The 20,000-nt window shown below is 48.2% G+C and overlaps 1 protein-coding gene across 5 annotated transcripts in view; it reads left to right on the top strand.

Moving 5' to 3' along the window:
* Positions 1–20,000, top strand: part of LOC106572945 (F-actin-uncapping protein LRRC16A) — a 307,628-nt gene that overhangs the window by 55,645 nt on the left and 231,983 nt on the right. For all 5 annotated transcript variants that reach the window (XM_045696617.1, XM_045696616.1, XM_045696613.1 and 2 more), the window contains exon 3: positions 3,451–3,501. In XM_045696617.1, the coding sequence (XP_045552573.1) occupies positions 3,451–3,501 (51 nt within the window). The remainder of the gene's footprint in view (positions 1–3,450; positions 3,502–20,000) is intronic.

The following is a 20,000-nucleotide window of genomic DNA, read 5'->3' as shown; positions in this document are numbered from 1 at the left end:
GCACAAAACACAGACCTTATTTGAAGTAGATCAAGACATTCTCTATGGAAGACATGAACGGTAAAATAACGAAGGAACCCCTTTCAAGCTCAGCCGCAAGTTATTACAGGAATTATGACGCGTTGACTATTTCTCTCTAAACCATATACCTTTGACTATTACGAGCCTGCTGCTGCCTACCACCGCTCAGTCAGACTGCTCTATCAAATATCAAATCATAGACTTAACTATAATATAATAAACCTTAGGTCATTAATATGTTCAAATCCCGAAACTATCATCTCGAAAACATTATTCTTTCAGTGACATACGGAACCGTTCCGTATTTTATCTAACGGGTGGCATCCATAAGTCTAAATATTCCTGTTACATCGCACAACCTACAATGTTATTTCATAGTTCCGTAAAATTCTGGCAAATTAGTTCGCAACGAGCCAGATTCTGTATGCCCTGATTCTGCGTGCAACGAACGCAAGAGAACTGACACAATTTCACCTGGTTAATATTGCCTGCTAACCTGGATTTCTTTTAGCTAAATATGCAGGTTTAAAAATATATACTTGTGTATTGATTTTAAGAAAGGCATTGATGTTTATGGTTAGGTACAGTCGTGCAACGATTGTGCTTTTTTTCGCAAATGCGCTTTTGTTAAATCATCCCCCGTTTGGCGAAGTCTGCTGTCTTTGTTAGGAAGAAATAGTCTTCACAGTTCGCAACAAGCCAGGCGGCCCAAACTGTCGCATATACCCTGACTCTGTTTGCAAGAGAAGTGACACATTTTCCCTAGTTAAAAGAAATTCATGTTAGCAGGCAATATTAACTAAATATGCAGGTCTAAAAATATATACTTGTGTATTGATTTTAAGAAAGACATTGATGTTTATGGTTGGGTACACGTCGGAGCAAAGACAGTCCTTTTTCGCGAATGCGCACCGCATCGATTATATGCAAAGCAGGACAGGCTAGATAAACTAGTAATATCATCAACCATGTGTAGTTAACTAGTGTTTATGATTGATTGATTGTTTTTTTGTAAGATAAGTTTAATGCTAGCTAGCAACTTACCTTGGCAACGTAAAGCAGGTGGTTAGAGCGTTGGGCTAGTTAACGTAAGGTTGCATCCCCAAGCTGACAAGGTAAAAATCTGTCGTTCTGCCCCTGAACAAGGTAGTTAACCCACCGTTCCTAGGCCATCATTGTAAATAAGAATGTGTTCTTAACTGACTTGCCTAGTTAAATAAAGGTTTAAAAAATATATATATATAAAAATCGGCAAATCGGTGTCCAAAAATACCGATTACCGATTGTTATGAAAACTTGAAATCGGCCCTAATTAATCGGCCCTTTCGATCAATCGGTCGACCTCTACTGTGGAGGACAGGGAACTGAATCACTCTGTTGAGGACAGGGAACTGAATCAGGCAGATTATAGAGAAAATAAAATATTTTTCTGCATTCCAAATAGGTTGCCATTTCAACGCAGTAGTCCACTATATAGGAAATAGGGTTCCATTTCAACGCAGTAGTCCACTATATAGGAAATAGGGTTCCATTTCAACGCAGTAGTCCACTATATAGGAAATAGGGTTCCATTTCAACGCAGTAGTCCACTATATAGGAAATAGGGTTCCATTTGGAACACAGTAGTCCACTATATAGGAAATAGGGTTCCATTTAGGACCCCAGCAGTCCACTATATAGGAAATAGGGTTCCATTTGGAACACAGTAGTCCACTATATAGGAAATAGGGTTCCATTTCAACGCAGTAGTCCACTATATAGGAAATAGGGTTCCATTTCAACGCAGTAGTCCACTATATAGGAAATAGGGTTCCATTTCAACGCAGTAGTCCACTATATAGGAAATAGGGTTCCATTTGGAACACAGTAGTCCACTTTATAGGAAATAGGGTTCCATTTGGAACACAGTAGTCCACTATATAGGAAATAGGGTTCCATTTCAACGCAGTAGTCCACTATATAGGAAATAGGGTTCCATTTCAACGCAGTAGTCCACTTTATAGGAAATAGGGTTCCATTTGGAACACAGTAGTCCACTATATAGGAAATAGGGTTCCATTTGGAACACAGTAGTCCACTTTATAGGAAATAGGGTTCCATTTGGAACACAGTAGTCCACTATATAGGAAATAGGGTTCCATTTGGAACACAGTAGTCCACTATATAGGAAATAGGGTTCCATTTGGAACACAGTAGTCCACTATATAGGAAATAGGGTTCCATTTGGAACACAGTAGTCCACTATATAGGAAATAGGGTTCCATTTCAACACAGTAGTCCACTATATAGGAAATAGGGTTCCATTTGGAACACAGACATGGTGATGTGTTGTAATGGTTTGGTTTAGAATCATAGATTTTTGTTGTAAGGATTCTTCCTGAGAGAGAGAGACTATTCCGGTATTTTTCCTATGTTTTAAGAATTGTACACAAAACCATGAGCAATTGGTGCTCTTTATTAAGAGAGAGAAAGAGAGAGAGAGAGATGAGGCCACAGCACACAGAGGTTGTCTCTCTGAATCTAGTCACGTCAGGGGGAGAGGAGACCCAGCAAGACGAGCCCGTCCCTCTATCTGTCTCTCTCTTCTCTCACTTTGGCTCTCTCATTCTCTCTCTCCCTCCATTCTTTTCCCCCTGTTCTCAGGCCCTGTGGGGTCACTCTAAATGTCCCTCAGCCAAAACAAATATCCGTCACTGTCCTCTTCTGCTGGAAGGAGGCCATCTTGCCCAGGCCTTGTTTTTAAACATGACATGGTAGAAAACTTTTCCTTTTGACTCGGCTGGTGACTGGTGTGTTCCCCCGTATCTTCCTCATTTTCCCCTTGGGGTTTTCCCCATCCTTCCCTGTTTCTGTTCTGTTCTATCAGGCAAACTCTCTGTGAATGTCAAGTCAGGAATGTGCTTGTCTGTTAGTGTATTTATTCTCAACCTGTCACACATGTTCAGGAAGGTATTTTCGTCATGGTAACTTTTTGATACTTGTTGCTGCCTTGTAGTTGCTGTGTGATGTTCTACTCCTGCCTTGTAGTTGCTGTGTGATGTTCTACTCCTGCCTTGTAGTTGCTGTGTGATGTTCTACTCCTGCCTTGTAGTTGCTGTGTGATGTTCTACTCCTGCCTTGTAGTTGCTGTGTGATGTTCTACTCCTGCCTTGTAGTTGCTGTGTGATGATCTACTACTGCCTTGTAGTTGCTGTGTGATGATCTACTCCTGCCTTGTAGTTGCTGTGTGATGTTCTACTCCTGCCTTGTAGTTGCTGTGTGATGTTCTACTCCTGCCTTGTAGTTGCTGTGTGATGATCTACTCCTGCCTTGTAGTTGCTGTGTGATGTTCTACTGCTGCATTGTAGTTGCTGTGTGATGATCTACTCCTGCCTTGTAGTTGCTGTGTGATGTTCTACTTATTTGTTTATTATCTCTCTGTTTTTCTAGGCTCTTGCATCTCATCGGGCCTACCTCCTGACTGCACGCATCCCCAGCAAGGTAAGAACAGCCAGCTACAGCTCATAGTCCTGTCTCTTCTAGGTCAACTAGGAAACTACTCTGGCTGGTCACCTACAGCTCATAGTCCTGTCTCTTCTAGGTCAACTAGGAAACTACTCTGGTCACCTACAGCTCATAGTCCTGTCTCTTCTAGGTCAACTAGGAAACTACTCCTGGTCACCTACAGCTCATAGTCCTGTCTCTTCTAGGTCAACTAGGAAACTACTCTGGCTGGTCACCTACAGCTCATAGTCCTGTCTCTTCTAGGTCAACTAGGAAACTACTCTGGTCACCTACAGCTCATAGGCCTGTCTCTTCTAGGTCAACTAGGAAACTACTCTGGTCACCTACAGCTCATAGGCCTGTCTCTTCTAGGTCAACTAGGAAACTACTCTGGCTGGTCACCTACAGCTCATAGGCCTGTCTCTTCTAGGTCAACTAGGAAACTACTCTGGCTGGTCACCTACAGCTCATAGGCCTGTCTCTTCTAGGTCAACTAGGAAACTACTCTGGTCACCTACAGCTCATAGGCCTGTCTCTTCTAGGTCAACTAGGAAACTACTCTGGTCACCTACAGCTCATAGTCCTGTCTCTTCTAGGTCAACTAGGAAACTACTCTGGCTGGTCACCTACAGCTCATAGTCCTGTCTCTTCTAGGTCAACTAGGAAACTACTCTGGTCACCTACAGCTCATAGTCCTGTCTCTTCTAGGTCAACTAGGAAACTACTCTGGTCACCTACAGCTCATAGTCCTGTCTCTTCTAGGTCAACTAGGAAACTACTCTGGTCACCTACAGCTCATAGTCCTGTCTCTTCTAGGTCAACTAGGAAACTACTCTGGTCACCTACAGCTCATAGGCCTGTCTCTTCTAGGTCAACTAGGAAACTACTCTGGTCACCTACAGCTCATAGGCCTGTCTCTTCTAGGTCAACTAGGAAACTACTCTGGTCACCTACAGCTCATAGTCCTGTCTCTTCTAGGTCAACTAGGAAACTACTCTGGTCACCTACAGCTCATAGTCCTGTCTCTTCTAGGTCAACTAGGAAACTACTCTGGTCACCTACAGCTCATAGTCCTGTCTCTTCTAGGTCAACTAGGAAACTACTCTGGTCACCTACAGCTCATAGGCCTGTCTCTTCTAGGTCAACTAGGAAACTACTCTGGTCACCTACAGCTCATAGTCCTGTCTCTTCTAGGTCAACTAGGAAACTACTCTGGCTGGTCACCTACAGCTCATAGTCCTGTCTCTTCTAGGTCAACTAGGAAACTACTCTGGTCACCTACAGCTCATAGGCCTGTCTCTTCTAGGTCAACTAGGAAACTACTCTGGTCACCTACAGCTCATAGGCCTGTCTCTTCTAGGTCAACTAGGAAACTACTCTGGCTGGTCACCTACAGCTCATAGTCCTGTCTCTTCTAGGTCAACTAGGAAACTACTCTGGTCACCTACAGCTCATAGGCCTGTCTCTTCTAGGTCAACTAGGAAACTACTCTGCTGGTCACCTACAGCTCATAGGCCTGTCTCTTCTAGGTCAACTAGGAAACTACTGCTGGTCACCTACAGCTCATAGGCCTGTCTCTTCTAGGTCAACTAGGAAACTACTCTGGTCACCTACAGCTCATAGGCCTGTCTCTTCTAGGTCAACTAGGAAACTACTTGCTGGTCACCTACAGCTCATAGTCCTGTCTCTTCTAGGTCAACTAGGAAACTACTCTGGTCACCTACAGCTCATAGGCCTGTCTCTTCTAGGTCAACTAGGAAACTACTCTGGTCACCTACAGCTCATAGGCCTGTCTCTTCTAGGTCAACTAGGAAACTACTCTGGCTGGTCACCTACAGCTCATAGTCCTGTCTCTTCTAGGTCAACTAGGAAACTACTCTGGTCACCTACAGCTCATAGTCCTGTCTCTTCTAGGTCAACTAGGAAACTACTCTGGTCACCTACAGCTCATAGGCCTGTCTCTTCTAGGTCAACTAGGAAACTACTCTGGTCACCTACAGCTCATAGTCCTGTCTCTTCTAGGTCAACTAGGAAACTACTCTGGTCACCTACAGCTCATAGTCCTGTCTCTTCTAGGTCAACTAGGAAACTACTCTGGTCACCTACAGCTCATAGGCCTGTCTCTTCTAGGTCAACTAGGAAACTACTCTGGCTGGTCACCTACAGCTCATAGTCCTGTCTCTTCTAGGTCAACTAGGAAACTACTCTGGTCACCTACAGCTCATAGGCCTGTCTCTTCTAGGTCAACTAGGAAACTACTCTGGCTGGTCACCTACAGCTCATAGGCCTGTCTCTTCTAGGTCAACTAGGAAACTACTCTGGTCACCTACAGCTCATAGTCCTGTCTCTTCTAGGTCAACTAGGAAACTACTCTGGTCACCTACAGCTCATAGGCCTGTCTCTTCTAGGTCAACTAGGAAACTACTCTGGCTGGTCACCTACAGCTCATAGTCCTGTCTCTTCTAGGTCAACTAGGAAACTACTCTGGCTGGCACACAGGCTGTACAAGAACAGCTTCCAATTTCAATATTTTTGAAATACTTTTTCAGTTGAGTTGATTGAGTGTGTGGTGGTTCTGACGGTGTTAATCAGGTAACAGACGGACAGACGGCTTCTTCTGACTCACTGCATCTCATTCGTTAGCTGATTGTGTTAATTCTTCAACTGTGTGCCTTGTTAAATAAATACATTAAAAATCACAGCCCGCTGGCCCTTGTTCACAGCCCACTAGCCCTTAGTCACAGTCCACTGGACCTTGTTCACAGTCCACTGGACCTTGGTCACAGTCCACTGGACCTTGTTCACAGTCCACTGGACCTTGTTCACAGTCCACTGGACCTTGTTCACAGTCCACTGGACCTTGTTCACAGTCCACTGGACCTTGTTCACAGTCCACTGGACCTTGTTCACAGTCCACTGGCCCTTAGTCACAGTCCACTGGCCCTTGGTCACAGTCCACTGGCCCTTAGTCACAGTCCACTGGCCCTTAGTCACAGTCCACTGGCCCTTAGTCACAGTCCACTGGCCCTTGTTCACAGTCCACTGGCCCTTGTTCACAGTCCACTGGCCCTTAGTCACAGTCCACTGGCCCTTAGTCACAGTCCACTGGCCCTTGTTCACAGTCCACTGGCCCTTGTTCACAGTCCACTGGACCTTGTTTTCATATGGAGCCACAACACAGTAATACAGTACAGATGTACCACGTTAACAGATGGTCTGTCAGCTGTGTGTCTATATCGGCTTACAGTGTCCCCTGTTCTGAAACACTAACCTTTTCCCTATAGACTGTTAGTGTAATACTTCTGGAGCTGTTCTGAAACACTAACCTTTTCCCTGTAGACTGTTAGTGTAATACTTCTGGAGCTGTTCTGAAACACTAACCTTTTCCCTGTAGACTGTTAGTGTAATACTTCTGGAGCTGTTCTGAAACACTAACCTTTTCCCTATAGACTGTTAGTGTAATACTTCTGGAGCTGTTCTGAAACACTAACCTTTTCCCTATAGACTGTTAGTGTAATACTTCTGGAGCTGTTCTGAAACACTAACCTTTTCCCTGTAGACTGTTAGTGTAATAATTCTGGAGCTGTTCTGAAACACTAACCTTTTCCCTGTAGACTGTTAGTGTAATACTTCTGGAGCTGTTCTGAAACACTAACCTTTTCCCTGTAGACTGTTAGTGTAATACTTCTGGAGCTGTTCTGAAACACTAACCTTTTCCCTGTAGACTGTTAGTGTAATACTTCTGTCCAGAGCTGTCTACTCTATTCTGTACCCCTCTCCTCTACTTTCATCTCCTCTCCTCTCCTCTCTCTCCTCTCTCCCCCTGGCATTGTTAGTAGATTAGAGATGTCAATGGAACTTGACCCGAGGAAAGCCTGCTGACCCCTAGTGACCCCTGGTGATCTCTGGAACCCCTACACGTGGTCCTAGTGACCGCTGGTGATCTCTGGAACCCCTACACGTGGTCCTAGTGACCCCTGGTGATCTCTGGTAACCCCTACATGTGGTCCTAGTGACCTCTGGTGATCTCTGGAACCCCTTCACATGGTCCTGGTGATCTCTGGAACCCCTTCTGGTGGTCCTAGTGACCCCTGGTGATCTCTGGAACCCCTTCTGGTGGTCTTAGTGACCCCTGGTGATCTCTGGAACCCTTTCACGTGGTCCTAGTGACCCCTGGTGATCTCTGGAACCCCTTCTGGTGGTCTTAGTGACCCCTGGTGATCTCTGGAACCCCTTCTGGTGGTCTTAGTGACCCCTGGTGATCTCTGGAACCCCTACACGTGGTCCTAGTGACCCCTGGTGATCTCTGGAACCCCTTCTGGTGGTCTTAGTGACCCCTGGTGATCTCTGGAACCCCTTCACGTGGTCCTAGTGATCCCTGGTGATCTCTGGAACCCCTTCTGGTGGTCCTAGTGACCCCTGGTGATCTCTGGAACCCCTTCACGTGGTCCTAGTGACCGCTGGTGATCTCTGGAACCCCTATACGTGGTCCTAGTGACCCCTGGTGATCTCTGGTAATCCCTACACGTGGTCCTAGTGACCCCTGGTGATCTCTGGAACCCCTACACGTGGTCCTAGTGAATGTGGTGATCTCTGGAACCGCTTCACGTGGTCCTAGTGACCCTTGGTGATCTCTGGAACCCCTTCTGGTGGTCTTAGTGACCCCTGGTGATCTCTGGAACCCCTTCACGTGGTCCTAGTGACCCCTGGTGATCTCTGGAACCCCTTCTGGTGGTCCTAGTGACCCCTGGTGATCTCTGGAACCCTTTCACGTGGTCCTAGTGACCGCTGGTGATCTCTGGAACCCCTACACGTGGTCCTAGTGACCCCTGGTGATCTCTGGTAATCCCTACACGTGGTCCTAGTGACCCCTGGTGATCTCTGGAACCCCTACACGTGGTCCTAGTGACCCCTGGTGATCTCTGGAACCCCTTCACGTGGTCCTAGTGACCCCTGTTGATCTCTGGAACCCCTACACGTGGTCCTAGTGACCCCTGGTGATCTCTGGAACCCCTACACGTGGTCCTAGTGACCCCTGGTGATCTCTGGAACCCCTACACGTGGTCCTAGTGACCCCTGGTGATCTCTGGTAATCCCTACACGCGGTCCTAGTGACCCCTGGTGATCTCTGGAACCCCTTCACGTGGTCCTAGTGACCCTTGGTGATCTCTGGAACCCCTTCTGGTGGTCTTAGTGACCCCTGGTGATCTCTGGAACCCCTTCACGTGGTCCTAGTGACCCCTGGTGATCTCTGGAACCCCTTCTGGTGGTCCTAGTGACCCCTGGTGATCTCTGGAACCCTTTCACGTGGTCCTAGTGACCGCTGGTGATCTCTGGAACCCCTACACGTGGTCCTAGTGACCCCTGGTGATCTCTGGTAATCCCTACACGTGGTCCTAGTGACCCCTGGTGATCTCTGGAACCCCTACACGTGGTCCTAGTGACCCCTGGTGATCTCTGGAACCCCTTCACGTGGTCCTAGTGACCCCTGTTGATCTCTGGAACCCCTACACGTGGTCCTAGTGACCCCTGGTGATCTCTGGAACCCCTACACGTGGTCCTAGTGACCCCTGGTGATCTCTGGTAATCCCTACACGCGGTCCTAGTGACCCCTGGTGATCTCTGGTAACCCCTACACGTGGTCCTAGTGACCCCTGGTGATCTCTGGTAACCCTTACACGTGGTCCTAGTGACCCCTGGTGATCTCTGGAACCCCTACACGTGGTCCTAGTGACCCCTGGTGATCTCTGGAACCCCTACACGTGGTCCTAGTGACCCCTGGTGATCTTTGGAACCCCTACATGTGGTCCTAGTGACCCCTGGTGATCTCTGGAACCCCTACATGTGATGCTAAGCAGTGGCACTGAGACTGATTACTCTCAGGGATCACCTCCGCTGGATCCTAGAGGATCACCTCCACTGGACCCTAGAGGATCACCTCCACTGGACCCTAGAATCACCTCCACTGGACCCCTAGAGGATCACCTCCACTGGACCCCGGAGGATCGCCTCCACTGGACCCCGGAGGATCGCCTCCACTGGACCCCGGAGGATCGCCTCCACTGGACCCTGGAGGATCGCCTCCACTGGACCCCAGAGGATCGCCTCCACTGGACCCTAGAGGATCACCTCCACTGGCCCTAGAGGATCACCTCCACTGGCCCTAGAGGCTCACCACCACTGGACCCCGGAGGATCGCCTCCACTGGACCCCGGAGGATCACCTCCACTGGACCCCTAGAGGATCACCTCCACTGGACCCCTAGAGGATCACCTCCACTGGACCCCTAGAGGATCACCTCCACTGGACCCCTAGAGGATCACCTCCACTGGACCCCTAGAGGATCACCTCCACTGGACCCCTAGAGGATCACCTCCACTGGACCCCTAGAGGATCACCTCCACTGGACCCCTAGAGGATCACCTCCACTGGACCCCTAGAGGATCACCTCCACTGGACCCCTAGAGGATCACCTCCACTGGACCCCTGGAGGATCACCTCCACTGGACCCCTAGAGGATCACCTCCACTGGACCCCTAGAGGATCACCTCCACTGGACCCCTAGAGGATCACCTCCACTGGACCCCTAGAGGATCACCTCCACTGGACCCCTAGAGGATCGCCTCCACTGGACCCCTAGAGGATCACCTCCACTGGACCCCCGGAGGATCACCTCCACTGGACCCCTAGAGGATCACCTCCACTGGACCCCTAGAGGATCACCTCCACTGGACCCCTAGAGGATCACCTCCACTGGACCCCTAGAGGATCACCTCCACTGGACCCCTAGAGGATCACCTCCACTGGACCCCCTAGAGGATCACCTCCACTGGACCCCTAGAGGATCACCTCCACTGGACCCCTAGAGGATCACCTCCACTGGACCCCTAGAGGATCACCTCCACTGGACCCCTGGAGGATCACCTCCACTGGACCCCTAGAGGATCACCTCCACTGGACCCCTAGAGGATCACCTCCACTGGACCCCTAGAGGATCACCTCCACTGGACCCCTAGAGGATCACCTCCACTGGACCCCTAGAGGATCACCTCCACTGGACCCCTAGAGGATCACCTCCACTGGACCCCTAGAGGATCACCTCCACTGGACCCCTAGAGGATCACCTCCACTGGACCCCTAGAGGATCACCTCCACTGGACCCCTAGAGGATCACCTCCACTGGACCCCTAGAGGATCACCTCCACTGGACCCCTAGAGGATCACCTCCACTGGACCCCTAGAGGATCACCTCCACTGGACCCCTAGAGGATCACCTCCACTGGACCCCTAGAGGATCACCTCCACTGGACCCCAGAGGATCACCTCCACTGGACCCCGGAGGATCACCTCCACTGGACCCCTAGAGGATCACCTCCACTGGACCCCCAGAGGATCACCTCCACTGGACCCCTAGAGGATCACCTCCACTGGACCCCCAGAGGATCACCTCCACTGGACCCCAGAGGATCACCTCCACTGGACCCCTAGAGGATCACCTCCACTGGACCCCTAGAGGATCACCTCCACTGGACCCCGGAGGATCACCTCCACTGGACCCCGAGAGGATCACCTCCACTGGACCCCTAGAGGATCACCTCCACTGGACCCCAGAGGATCACCTCCACTGGACCCCTAGAGGATCACCTCCACTGGACCCCTAGAGGATCACCTCCACTGGACCCCTAGAGGATCACCTCCACTGGACCCCTAGAGGATCACCTCCACTGGACCCCTAGAGGATCACCTCCACTGGACCCCTAGAGGATCACCTCCACTGGACCCCTAGAGGATCACCTCCACTGGACCCCTAGAGGATCACCTCCACTGGACCCCTAGAGGATCACCTCCACTGGACCCCTAGAGGATCACCTCCACTGGACCCCTAGAGGATCACCTCCACTGGACCCCTAGAGGATCACCTCCACTGGACCCCTAGAGGATCACCTCCACTGGACCCCTAGAGGATCACCTCCACTGGACCCCCGGAGGATCACCTCCACTGGACCCCTAGAGGATCACCTCCACTGGACCCCTAGAGGATCACCTCCACTGGACCCCTAGAGGATCACCTCCACTGGACCCCTAGAGGATCACCTCCACTGGACCCCCAGAGGATCGCCTCCACTGGACCCCTAGAGGATCACCTCCACTGGACCCCTAGAGGATCACCTCCACTGGACCCCTAGAGGATCACCTCCACTGGACCCCGGAGGATCACCTCCACTGGACCCCGGAGGATCACCTCCACTGGACCCCTAGAGGATCACCTCCACTGGACCCCTAGAGGATCACCTCCACTGGACCCCTAGAGGATCACCTCCACTGGACCCCTAGAGGATCACCTCCACTGGACCCCGGAGGATCACCTCCACTGGACCCCTAGAGGATCACCTCCACTGGACCCCTAGAGGATCACCTCCACTGGATCCTAGAGGATCACCTCCGCTGGACCCCTAGAGGATCACCTCCACTGGCCCCCGGAGGATCACCTCCACTGGACCCCTAGAGGATCACCTCCACTGGACCCCTAGAGGATCACCTCCACTGGACCCCTAGAGGATCACCTCCACTGGACCCCTAGAGGATCACCTCCACTGGACCCCTAGAGGATCACCTCCACTGGACCCCTAGAGGATCACCTCCACTGGACCCCTAGAGGATCACCTCCACTGGATCCTAGAGGATCACCTCCGCTGGATCCTAGAGGATCACCTCCACTGGCCCCCTAGAGGATCACCTCCACTGGACCCCTAGAGGATCACCTCCACTGGACCCCTAGAGGATCACCACCACTGGACCCCTAGAGGATCACCTCCACTGGACCCCTAGAGGATCACCTCCACTGGACCCCTAGAGGATCGCCTCCACTGGACCCCTAGAGGATCACCTCCACTGGACCCCTAGAGGATCACCTCCACTGGACCCCTAGAGGATCACCTCCACTGGACCCCTAGAGGATCACCTCCACTGGACCCCGGAGGATCACCTCCACTGGACCCCTAGAGGATCACCTCCACTGGACCCCTAGAGGATCACCTCCACTGGACCCCTAGAGGATCACCTCCACTGGACCCCTAGAGGATCACCTCCACTGGACCCCTAGAGGATCACCTCCACTGGACCCCTAGAGGATCACCTCCACTGGACCCCTAGAGGATCACCTCCACTGGACCCCGGAGGATCACCTCCACTGAATCCCAGGTCACTGGTTGATAGGACAGCAGTGTATTTACCAACGCACCCTGGAGTTGTCGAATGTCCACTGAACAGATTCTTACATTGAATCCTCATAAATTAATTTGTTATCCGACAATAGATACAGTAACTACAGTCAGAAGTTCTGAAGTTATTCCACAGAACGATGTTCATTGAATCCAGACTGAGGATGTCCTGGATCCTCTCATCAGTGTGACTGACTATCACGGCCTGGACACAGATCTAAGCCAGGTCTTACAGGAGGAATGTACAGGATACTCTTTTCAGTGTGTCTGACTATCACGGCCTGGACATAGATCTATGCCAGGTCTTACAGGAGGAATGTACAGGATACTCTTATCAGTGTGACTGACTATCACGGCCTGGACATAGATCTACGCCAGGTCTTACAGGAGGAATGTACAGGATACTCTTATCAGTGTGACTGACTATCACGGCCTGGAGAGGATGCATTTTAGCAGTAGGAGAGGAGATTATTCAGCTACAGATTAGTAGCCGTCTCTGAGGCCAGCGTAAAATCTCTTCCTCCCTCCTACCCTCTCTCTCTCTCTCTCTCTCTCTCTCTCTCTCTCTCTCTCTCTCTCTGCCTTTCTCCCCTCCTACCCTCTGTAAGAGTTGGTCTGTAGGGGTCTCTCGCTATATCTCCCCTCCTACCCTCTCTCTCTCTCTCTCTCTCTCTCTCTCTCTCTCTCTCTCTCTCTCTCTCTCTCTCTCTCTCTCTCTCTCTCTCTCTCTCTCTCTCTCTCTCTCTCTCTCCCCTCCTCTCTCTCTCTCTCTCTCTCTCCCCTCCTTCTCTCTCTCTCTCTCTCTCTCTCTCTCTCTCTCTCTCTCTCTCTCTCCCCGTCAGAGGTATCTCTGCTGGGGCCTCTCAGCCTGTGGTTGTTTTGATAGCGTGCTGCGCTCCAGGCAGGCTTCAGCTTGTTTATGAAAATGGTGGAATCGATCTGACCCACCGTCTGGCTTTCTATGAGCCTCGTCCTGTCTAGTTTCCTCTGATCAGTCTAGTCTGGTTTCCTCAGATCAGTCTGGTCTGGTTTCCTCTGATCAATCTAGTCTGGTTTCCTCAGATAGTCTGGTCTGGTTTCTCAGATCAATCTGGTCTGGTTACCTCAGATCAGTCTAGTCTGGTCTCCTCTGATCAGTCTGGTCTGGTTTCCTCAGATCAGTCTGGTCTAGTTTCCTCTGATCAGTCTAGTCTGGTTTCCTCAGATCAGTCTGGTCTGGTTTCCTCTGATCATCTGGTCTGGTTTCCTCAGATCTCTAGTCTGGTTTCCTCTGATCAGTCTAGTCTGGTTTCCTCAGATCAGTCTGGTCTAGTTTCCTCTGATCAGTCTGGTCTGGTTTCCTCTGATCAGTCTGGTCTGGTTTCCTCTGATCAGTCTGGTCTGGTTTCCTCTGATCAGTCTGGTCTGGTCTCCTCTGATCAGTCTGGTATCGTTTCCTCAGATCAGTCTGGTCTGGTTTCCTCTGATCAGTCTGGTCTGGTTTCCTCTGATCAGACTGGTCTGGGTTCTTCTGATCAGTCTGGTCTGGTTTCCTCTGATCAGTCTGGTGTGGTCTCCTCTGATCAGTCTAGTCTGGTTTCCTATGATCAGTCTAGTCTGGTTTCCTATGATCAGTCTAGTCTGGTTTCCTCTGATCAGTCTAGTCCGGTTTCCTCTGATCAGTCTAGTCTGGTTTCCTCTGATCAGTCTGGTCTGGTTTCCTCTTCCTCTACTCAGTCTGGTCTGGTTTCCTCTGATCAGTCTGGTGTGTTTTCCTCCTGCTCAGTCTAGTCTGGTTTCCTCCTGCTCAGTCTAGTCTGGTTTCCTCCTGCTCAGTCTGGTCTGGTTTCCTCCTGCTCAGTCTGGTCTGGTTTCTCCTGATCAGTCTGGTGTGGTCTCCTCTGATCAGTCTGGTGTGGTCTCCTCTGATCAGTCTGGTGTGGTCTCCTCTGATCAGTCTGGTCTGGTTTCCTCTGATCAGTCTGGTCTGGTTTCCTCTGATCAGTCTGGTCTGGTTTCCTCTGATCAGTCTGGTCTGGTTTCCTCTGATCAGTCTGGTCTGGTTTCCTCTGATCAGTCTGGTCTGGTTTCCTCTGATCAGTCTGGTCTGGTTTCCTCAGCTCAGTCTGGTCTGGTTTCCTCTGATCAGTCTGGTCTGGTTTCCTCTGATCAGTCTGGTCTGGTTTCCTCTGATCAGTCTGGTCTGGTTTCTCCTGATCTCTTTCTCTCTCTTCTCTCTCTCTCTCTCTCTCTCTTTCTCTCTCTCTCTCTCTCTCTCTCTCTCTCTTTCTCTCTCTCAATTCAATTTCCTCGGTCTCTCTCTCCTCGCTCTCTTTCCTCTCTCTCTCTTTTTCTCTCTCTCTCTCTCTCTCTCTCTCTCTCTGTATTTCCCCTCTACTTCTCTGTTCTTTTCCTTCTCTCTTTCTACTTAGTTTTACTCTCCTGTAAGACTCAGTTCACAGTTCATGTTGGTTTAGAACCAGCCTCCCACCACCACCACAGTGGGGCTGTCTTCCTCTGTGAGTGTCTGTCTCTGTGAACAATAGCCTGCAGCAGCAGCAGCAGCCAGGTCTGTGTGTTTAGGTAAGGTTATGTTAGGTGTGGTGCTGTGTCCATTGTCCAGGGGCCTTGGTTTAATCCCTGCTCTGAGCTCTGTCTACACACACACACAATCACAAGCACATACGCATACACACAAGCGCACACACACACACACACACACAACCACACACCCACCCGCACTCAGACAGGCACACACACACACACACACACACACACACACACACACACACACACACACACACACACACACACACACACACACACACACACACACACACACACGAGGTCTGTGAAGCCTATCATCCAACCCACCCTGAGTGTGTAACTTTAACAGTGGTCATGGCAGGGTTTTACTACAGCCCTGCACCGTTCAGATGCATCATTACTGTCAACATGACACTGATTGACTGTGTGTATTTGACGTGATGATATGCAGTTAAGATTGCATCTTGGCAGCAGGTCTTGCATCATCTCTGTAGTCTCTGCTGGACTGAGCATGCAGTGTTAACACATGGCCCTAGAGTCATTGTCTACAGTCTTAACACATGGTCCTAGAGTCATTGTCTACAGTCTTAACACATGGTCCTAGAGTCATTGTCTACAGTCTTAACACATGGCCCTAGAGTCATTGTCTACAGTCTTAACACATGGTCCTAGAGTCATTGTCTACAGTCTTAACACATGGTCCTAGAGTCATTGTCTACAGTCTTAATACATGGTCCTAGAGTCATTGTCTACAGTCTTAACACATGGTCCTAGAGTCATTGTCTACAGTCTTAACACATGGTCCTAGAGTCATTGTCTACAGTCTTAACACATGGCCCTAGAGTCATTGTTTACAGTCTTAACACATGGTCCTAGAGTCATTGTCTACAGTCTTAACACATGGTCCTAGAGTCATTGTCTACAGTCTTAACATGGTCTATGAAGAAGAGCACCAGCAGAGCTAACTAGCTGTGTAGAATGTGTTGTTTATGTTCCTCTTTATCACAGTATCATTATCTCAGATCTACTTATAACTGGAGTTATCCCATATCTACCTATAACTGGAGTTATCCCATATCTACCTATAACTGGAGTTATCCCATATCTACCTATAACTGGAGTTATCCATTATCTCAGATCTACCTATAACTAGAGTTATCCCATTATCTCAGATCTACCTATAACTGGAGTTATCCATTATCTCAGATCTACCTATAACTGGAGTTATCCCATTATCTCAGATCTACCTATAACTGGAGTTATCCATTATCTCAGATCTATAACTGGAGTTATCCCATTATCTCAGATCTACCTATAACTGGAGTTATCCATTATCTCAGATCTACCTATAACTGGAGTTATCCCATTATCTCAGATCTACCTATAACTGGAGTTATCCATTATCTCAGATCTACCTATAACTGGAGTTATCCCATTATCTCAGATCTACCTATAACTGGAGTTATCCCATTATCTCAGATCTACCTATAACTGGAGTTATCCATTATCTCAGATCTACCTATAACTGGAGTTATCCCATTATCTCAGATCTACCTAGAACTGGAGTTATCCATTATCTCAGATCTACCTATAACTGGAGTTATCCAGACTACTGTAAGGACAGATATCAGAGAGACAGAGTACTGTTAGGACAGATATCAGAGAGACAGAGTACTGTTAGGACAGATATCAGAGAGACAGAGTACTGTTAGGACAGATATCAGAGAGACAGAGTACTGTAAGGACAGATATCAGAGAGACAGAGTACTGTTAGGACAGATATCAGAGAGACAGACTACTGTATTGACAGATATCAGAGAGACAGACTACTGTAATAACAGATATCAGAGAGACAGATTACTGTAATAACAGATATCAGAGAGACAGAGTACTGTAATAACAGATATCAGAGAGACAGACTAGTGTAATAACAGATATCAGAGAGACAGAGTACTATTAGGACAGATATCAGAGAGACAGAGTACTGTTAGGACAGATATCAGAGAGACAGAGTACTGTTAGGACAGATATCAGAGAGACAGAGTACTGTTTGGACAGATATCAGAGAGACAGAGTACTGTATTGACAGATATCAGAGAGACAGAGTACTGTAAGGATAGATATCAGAGAGACAGACTACTGTTAGGACAGATATCAGAGAGACAGAGTACTGTTAGGACAGATATCAGAGAGACAGAGTACTGTATTGACAGATATCAGAGAGACAGAGTACTGTATTGACAGATATCAGAGAGACAGAGTACTGTATTGACAGATATCAGAGAGACAAACTACTTTTGACAGATATCAGAGAGACAGAGTACTGTAAGGATAGATATCAGAGAGACAGACTACTGTATTGACAGATATCAGAGAGACAGACTACTGTATTGACAGATATCAGAGAGACAGAGTACTGTAAGGATAGATATCAGAGAGACAGAGTACTGTAAGGATATATATCAGAGAGACAGAGTACTGTTAGGACAGATATCAGAGAGACAGAGTACTGTTAGGACAGATATCAGAGAGACAGAGTACTGTATTGACAGATATCAGAGAGACAGAGTACTGTAATAACAGATATCAGAGAGACAGAGTACTGTTAGGACAGATATCAGAGAGACAGAGTACTGTATTGACAGATATCAGAGAGACAGAGTACTGTAATAACAGATATCAGAGAGACAGAGTACTGTTAGGACAGATATCAGAGAGACAGAGTACTGTATTGACATATCAGAGAGACAGACTACTGTAATAACAGATATCAGAGAGACAGAGTACTGTAATAACAGATATCAGAGAGACAGAGTACTGTATTGACAGATACCAGAGACACAGAGTACTGTATTGACAGATATCAGAGAGACAGACTACTGTTAGGACAGATATCAGAGAGACAGAGTACTGTAAGGATAGATATCAGAGAGACAGAGTACTGTTAGGACAGATATCAGAGAGACAGAGTACTGTTAGGACAGATATCAGAGAGACAGAGTACTGTTAGGACAGATATCAGAGAGACAAACTACTGTATTGACAGGTATCAGAGAGACAGAGTACTGTTAGGACAGATATCAGAGAGACAGACTACTGTATTGACAGATATCAAAGAGACAGAGTACTGTTAGGACAGATATCAGAGAGACAGAGTACTGTAATAACAGATATCAGAGAGACAGAGTACTGTAATAACAGATATCAGAGAGACAAACTACTGTATTGACAGATATCAGAGAGACAGAGTACTGTATTGACAGATATCAGAGAGACAGAGTACTGTATTGACAGATATCAGAGAGACAGAGTACTGTAATAACAGATATCAGAGAGACAGAGTACTGTTAGGACAGATATCAGAGAGACAGACTACTGTAATAACAGATATCAGAGAGACAGAGTACTGTTAGGACAGATATCAGAGAGACAGAGTACTGTTAGGACAGATATCAGAGAGACAGAGTACTGTTAGGACAGATATCAGAGAGACAGAGTACTGTTAGGACAGATATCAGAGAGACAGAGTACTGTTAGGACAGATATCAGAGAGACAGAGTACTGTTAGGACAGATATCAGAGAGACAGAGTACTGTTAGGACAGATATCAGAGAGACAGAGTACTGTTAGGACAGATATCAGAGAGACAGACTACTGTAATAACAGATATCAGAGAGACAGAGTACTGTAATAACAGATATCAGAGAGACAGAGTACTGTTAGGACAGATATCAGAGAGACAGAGTACTGTTAGGACAGATATCAGAGAGACAGACTACTGTTAGGACAGATATCAGAGAGACAGAGTACTGTAATAACAGATATCAGAGAGACAGAGTACTGTTAGGACAGATATCAGAGAGACAGAGTACTGTTAGGACAGATATCAGAGAGACAGAGTACTGTTAGGACAGATATCAGAGAGACAGAGTACTGTTAGGACAGATATCAGAGAGACAGATGGTTAATAAACGAGTGACTGAATTATACAATTAGTCATGCCTCTGCTTTCTCACAGCACCTCTCAGCAGGCTGCAGCTATTGGCTGGCTTAGACATGGGTTGACCTCTTTCATTCTTCACTCATTTCCTCTTCCTCATTATATCTAATACAATACAACTGCTAATGTGATGTTCTCTAGTGGGACGGGCCTAGATACGCCTCAGTGGCCATGTTTGTCAATGTTTGTATACTCTGTGAGGGAGAGGAGTGAACGTGACTGAGAACACGTGATTCAAATATGCTTTTACATTCACAGTTCACAGCTAGGCTTATATTGTAGATGTGTACCTTTTGGTCTTGGATATTCAGCAAGTCTGAATAAAGACTTATAAAGACATTTGAGGTAGGCTAAATGAGGATTTTCAGGTGGACTACAAGGACGGACTCTGTTGGTAGGCCTTCTGGAATACAGTAACTATGACACAGGAGGGTCTATCTGGCTGGTAGGCCTTCTGGAATACAGTAACTAGGACACAGGAGGGACCAGCTGGCTGGTAGGCCTTCTGGAATACAGTAACTATTACACAGGAGGGACCAGCTGGATGGTAGACCTTCTGGAATACAGTAACTATGACACAGGAAGAACCAGCTGGCTGGTAGGCCTTCTGGAATACAGTAACTATGGCACAGGAGGGACCAGCTGGCTGGTAGAACTTCTGGAATACAGTAACTATGACACAGGAGGGACCAGCTGGCTGGTAGGCCTTCTGGAATACAGTAACTATGACACAGGAAGAACCAGCTGGC

The sequence above is a fragment of the Salmo salar genome, chromosome ssa02 (genome assembly GCF_905237065.1).
Source record: "Salmo salar chromosome ssa02, Ssal_v3.1, whole genome shotgun sequence".
NCBI lineage: Eukaryota > Metazoa > Chordata > Actinopteri > Salmoniformes > Salmonidae > Salmo > Salmo salar.
The sequence above is the reverse complement of the archived record's forward strand: the minus strand, read 5'-3'. Positions and strand labels throughout refer to the sequence as shown.